General features: G+C 37.7%; 1 protein-coding gene across 1 annotated transcript in view; it reads right to left on the bottom strand.

Annotated features, from left to right (window-relative positions):
* Positions 1–366: 366 nt before the first annotated feature.
* Positions 367–5,929, bottom strand: part of LOC118413778 (uncharacterized GTP-binding protein C428.15-like) — a 24,450-nt gene continuing 18,887 nt past the window's right edge. Inside the window, exons 9-14 of the mRNA XM_035817310.1 lie at positions 5,576–5,716; positions 4,400–4,537; positions 3,275–3,475; positions 2,446–2,587; positions 1,767–1,865; positions 367–630 (exon numbers count right to left, since the gene is read on the bottom strand). Coding sequence (XP_035673203.1) covers positions 523–630; positions 1,767–1,865; positions 2,446–2,587; positions 3,275–3,475; positions 4,400–4,537; positions 5,576–5,716 — 829 coding nt within the window. The 3' untranslated portion in view covers positions 367–522. The remainder of the gene's footprint in view (positions 631–1,766; positions 1,866–2,445; positions 2,588–3,274; positions 3,476–4,399; positions 4,538–5,575; positions 5,717–5,929) is intronic.

The raw sequence follows: 5,929 nt of genomic DNA on the forward strand, positions 1-5,929 counted from the left end.
CTGCCAATGCAAAGGTATATACGGATAAAATTTTCTATGACCACTGTCACCTTATTAGTCAGGATCAATAATGAATTCACCTACATGTGATAATATACTTTTTATGATCATATTGATCAAATGAACCATTTTATTTATTAATTCATTCATAAGACATTTTCGGCTCTACAAGTGGCACAATCAAACTCCTACGCAGACATTCATCCTACAGTGCCAGCAAAATCGCCTCTTGTCTGTACTCTGCTATCTCAACCGTCACCATCAGTTCCTGTGGGCGTCGCCACAAACCTGCTGTCAGCCAATCAGAGAATAGGCCCTTCAGTTTTCAAAAGGGACCTTGCATATATAAGGGTAAGCTGATCAATATTTATAAGCAGGGCAGTCAGGAACCGATGGTGACAGTTGAGATAGCAGAGTACATACAAGAGGCGGTTTGCTGGCGCCGTTGGATGTCTCTGCATAGGAGAATATGGCACAATCTAAGAGGGGATTAGCAGTAAAACTAGTATTTAACAAGAACTTCTACGAGTGAGAAGATTTTGGAGATGTCATGATTTTGATGACGTTGTTGGATGGTCCGATGACCTCATCTTTCCTGACAACACGTTTGTCTCCATTGATTTCTCTTGCCTGCATGAAGAGAAGACAAAACAAGCATCTATCTTAAAGCCTTGTCCTTTGCGCATGTTTATACACTGTCAGATTACATAGTGATTTTTTTGTTACACAACCGTTTCTTTATTTCCACCCCCACTTTTGTGACCATCCATCACCTTCCTCAGTGCAATGCTGACTGGTTGACATTGAACTGCAGCTATAGGTGTCTGTGCATGCAGATGTGGTCCCAAACATAAAATAAAGCTTGAGGTCGCATATTCTGCTGGCTTATTTTGTAATTTTTATGTATTTACTGTTTCACCAATCTATGAAAAATAATTTGACAAGTTTTGGTGTCAGTAGTTATTACTCATTATCATAATTTATGCAGAAAATGAGGAGAAACCATATTTGCTCTGAAAATCTACCATACTCTATCTACTTAAACAATGTTTTGTCTTATCAATTTCTAAACAAAGTTTTTGATGCTGCAATAATACTTATAGCATAATAATGCTATTTAACAACAAAAAATACAACATTTGTGAAAAGTAACGAATTTATTACTTAATTATGCACCATATTCCGCCATCGAAACACACACATACAATAACTCTTGTCTATTTTCCCGCAAAGATCTTTCTTGTAGGTTCCTTCTGCACATTCTGTCCATATATTGTTTCTTCATTAATTAGAAACATTTTCACTTTCATTAGTAAAGGTAATTAGTGGGTATTATCATAATTTATGCAGAATGTCGAAAAACTGTGTTTTACACTAAAATACTAAATTTCTTTCAAAATATTCGGTGTTTACTCATCTAAGCAACTATAACTTATTGCTGTAATAGCAATAATGAGGGATGCCTGTTATTTTATTGAAATGTCTTGATATTTATGTAATTAATGATTCCTAATTGGCTGGGGTCATTTTTGACCCCACCGAACCAGACACAAACTTTCAAGTATAGCTTATACAATAATGGACAAAACTCGGTGAAAAATTGGTAGATGTTGTAAGACATGTACACGAACAAATTCATGGAAGGAATTTTTTCTCCGATGACAAATGTTGCTATGACCGATAAAAATATACTCCTGGGGTCAAAAATGACCCCATACGGTCGGATGAGGGTTAATGGAACAAATGAAAAATAACATTCAAATTACCTCTGCTCGGACAAATGTTCCTTTCAAGAGCTCTAGAGCATGTACCAGCACTGTGTGTAGGTGCCCCACTGTAGTACCTGGTCTCAGCACTATACAGTCCTGGAAAAGTACAGAAGGGACAAAGTAAATATCTCTGATGTGTTACGAAATGACTTAGCTGACTTTTATATGGAGTACATCAGTCCATTTCCACATTTCCAAAAAGAAAGAAATGTTTGTGACAATATCTTAAAAGAAGCAAATGCGCCATAAAAAGTCTTATAAGAAGTCTCATAAAAAGTTGTCTAAGAAGTTAGAAGATATGAAAGAATGAAAATCAAGAATTTATTGTTCAGTTCACAAGGTTTGGACATTTGTATACCTTTCTGACCAAAAGACTTTTTGCCCAATTTTTTTCTTTTTTTGCATGCTCAGATCAATTGTGGGGTGCCATATAATCATATAATCATATTAGAGTGTCTGAGTATAAATACACCAAATTCGATAAGGAACAGTTACTGTATCACAAGTGAAAAATATGTAATTCACAATCTGGTGTAGTTCAAGTTGGTACAGTAGGTTCAACTTCAGACTACATGTATTATGTACTAAACAAAACTTCGCTAAGACGCATAAGCCTCTCAAACTGATTTCCATATCTTAAGTGTTTACATGTAAGATAAAGATCTTTCACGTATACCTTAAGCACCCCTGGCACTTCCCCCTTCTGCCTGTGGTCTAGCGACATGAGTGTGTCCAAGTCTTGTACAGGGAAGGCAAAAGTAGGTGACTTCAAAGACACTGCAAGGTTCAGGGCATTGTGGACATTGGTGGAACCAAACCTAGTACAGCAACACATGCAAAGGTACCAGATTTGCAAGTTGATTTACGAAAACTACTAGAAAGGCAACATTTGCAAGCAAATTACATTAAAGTTAACATGACAAACTCAATTATGTTCATATATATGGTAACCAGCCCATCTAGCTCTGTCCTGCTACTTACTACAATCAAACACCACAGGGTGTCTGCTATCTTACAAGCAGCCGTGGTGACAGCTGTCTGTTTTAGCTAATTGGTCTGATTTGTTTCGAGAAGAGAAAGAAGGAAATAATAATTATATGAAAACCTTTTTTTCTAATTTTCAACAAACAGGTGCAGCTACTGTACAGTGGCAGTGCTTTAATTTTTCAAGTTGAGAACTTATCATTCAATACATTTTGTATCAGCTCTTATCTTAACTCAAGACATCTTGCAAATTTCAAAAAGAAAAAAAAGTTTTACTTTGTCACTCCATATTTTTCTCTGAAAAACAAAATTGAGAACAATTAAGTTTAAAAAAATGGTGTGACCTTAGTTCATAAATATATAATTAATGCTCTCACTGATTCAGTAGCCTGGTATCCAGCTATATTATAGCTCCAGAGTCTCTTCTGTCCTCTTTGCAAATACAGAGGACAGAAGAGACTTGTCTCAGATATAATACGGCTGGATACCAGGCTACTGATTCAGAAGCATTATGGACTTACTTAGCAAGTACATTGTTTTGTATCCTGTCCAGTTGCTCAACCGTTGTGGAAGACAGAGGCCTGAGGTATTCATCGTCAGTCAGGAATGATGGTTCTCCGTAACGGTAGTGCAGGAGGTTTTCCTTCTGCAATTCCTGTAGTTTACATTCACTCAGGGCACTCATGGGCATGGTGGCTGCATTCGGATAGGCCTCCTGTATCCTGAAGGTAGAAGTGTAAAGCTGCATGATGATTATATAAAAGCTCATCTGTGTTGACAATAATCATTATCGGACAAAACTAAACACATCAAAACTGGTTTACTCATCACTAGCCAGAATAAGTTGTGATAGTATACTGTAAATGCCCCTAAGTTCATGAGGATTAACTTTCGCGGTAGCAGGAAAATGGTGGTGGTGGTTTTAAGTTTGCGGTAGCGCCATAGACTGCAGTCTCATCCTACAATGGATAAATGTTTTTTGGGCTTTTTAAATTTGCGGTGAAGTGTTCACTGTGAAAACCGCGAACATTTCTGCATTTACAGTAACAGCTGCAAACAGCAGAGTTTGCATAACAAAGGTTAGCTTGTCCACAGTCCTGAGAAGAGAAGTTATAATGTGTTGTACAAAAACATACAATGTATACTCAGTGATATAAGAATCATGGTGGACAGTGGGGAGGAAGATTTATTTATTCATTTTTTAATCTAAAGACAAGTGTGTAGCCTGGGTTAGGTTAAGCAAATCTATGAAAAAAACCCAACCCACCCTCTTTTTCTGTCAATTTTCTCTGTCCAGAGTCTCCAGACTGTGTAACTGTAAGTGACCTTTTGAGTGACACTCCAGACATTTTTGGCCCATATCTTAACCTTCTTCCAGAGTTTTTCCATGGGTAACTACAAAAAAGGCCATGAAAAATGGAATTCTACAAACAATTACAAATGTCATATAATTGCAAACGTCAGTCCGAAAGTCTCTTTGTGACCGTTAAGTCCTTTGTTCCTGACCACTTTGATACCATAATGAAGACAACTTTTATTTTTGCCACACTTTTTCGATGCTCATGCTTTCATCAGTTCGGAGGTCATCCATAAAATCAACCTAACATGGCCTAATGTACAGCAACTATGATTACAAGTGAACAGACCTCTGTATATTGTTTTCTGCCTCAGGTCGGTCTGACTTGTTCAGTCCCAGCACCATGGGGAAACGGATCCTGATGAACTCAGTCACCAGTTTGGGGAGGACGTTGGAGTCCCATCCAGGGAGGGTCTCTACCAACCTCCTATTGGACAAACAAAAATACATAGATATTAATGTCATTTATTCTATTGTTGAGCACAATGTATTTATACATACATGTATCCTTCACTGTGTAAAAAAAATTGCAAACAACATCTAGTGACCCTGATCTCGCAACGCCTTTTCAGCATAGGGGGCCCTATACATGCTGTGATTTGGATACCATATGCTGTGATAATGGCCCCTATACTATATTTCAACAAAGAAAGGGGAGTTTTCTGTAGCTTAACATTAGAATGATTACAAAAAGGTAAAATTAGGTTGGTCATATTTCCCTATATTTGGCCCTCAAAATGCAGGAAATGTTGTTTTGGCGGGTTTAAGATTAAAAGTTTTTAGGAGAAGGATTCCCCCTAGACCCTTTGCAGTGCTCATGTCTGCATCACATACCATTTGCTGCACTAAGATGTCCCAAGACTGTGAAAAAATCCTGGTGACCTAGACTTTTTCAGGACAATTACAAACCTCCATCAAGAGGTACTGTTGCACATTGAATACACAACTCAAAATCCGGGACTGTGCACATGTTGTAGCTCCACTTCAGCAAACAGCTATTTGCTAATTTCTTCAGTTACAAAGAAGTTTCCACCTGTTTAAGGCTTGACATCAATTGGGCTGGCACAGACTACAGTAGCATAGACTTCAGAACCAAGGACAAAACCTGGTAGAGAGTTATTCCTTTAAGCTCATAAAGTAAAGCCAACTAAATTCAAACAACTTACTTTGCACATCAAGGCAGCATATAGTTGTGATGGAAATGGATTGGTAAGATTTGGGGGGTGAAGTAGTACAGGTTAAAATGAGATAATGGACCAGTTATTTTTTTGAGATTCTGTGCAATTAAGAGAAGTGTGGAAAACCATTGTGCAATTAACTGGCTTCTACTGTATAGAATTCACATGCATAGCTCAATTCAAGCATTATCCAAAGGGCTAGAATAAGATTTTACATTTTACAGCTAACAGCAAGATACAGAAATATCTAAGATTTTGAGTTTCTTGATTTTTGTTAGTTGCTGTACCTTGTATCGATGCCAGCTGCAGTAAAGGCTGATTGGATGGTGGATCTAGAAGCATGGTACCCAGTAAACATGTCCAGCAGCTTAAGTGGTCTCTTCACAATGGACTCCCACTTGTTCATGATGTTGTCATAGATCCAACGACTACAAGACAAACATGTCAAACAAAAGTTAGTGTCTTAGTATGAAAGTTCATCTGTGTTGGTAGAATACATTAAAGAGGAAATTGCTAAACTTTACTTCCAACACGGAAAAATTATAGGGACTTACCCTCTAAATTTTCGGCCGAACTCCATCGGCCTTGTTCACAGAATGACCCTATCTCCAGCTGTGACGTCAGGAACACACCACTTTTGT

The sequence above is a fragment of the Branchiostoma floridae genome, chromosome 4 (genome assembly GCF_000003815.2).
Source record: "Branchiostoma floridae strain S238N-H82 chromosome 4, Bfl_VNyyK, whole genome shotgun sequence".
NCBI classification, from domain to species: domain Eukaryota; kingdom Metazoa; phylum Chordata; class Leptocardii; order Amphioxiformes; family Branchiostomatidae; genus Branchiostoma; species Branchiostoma floridae.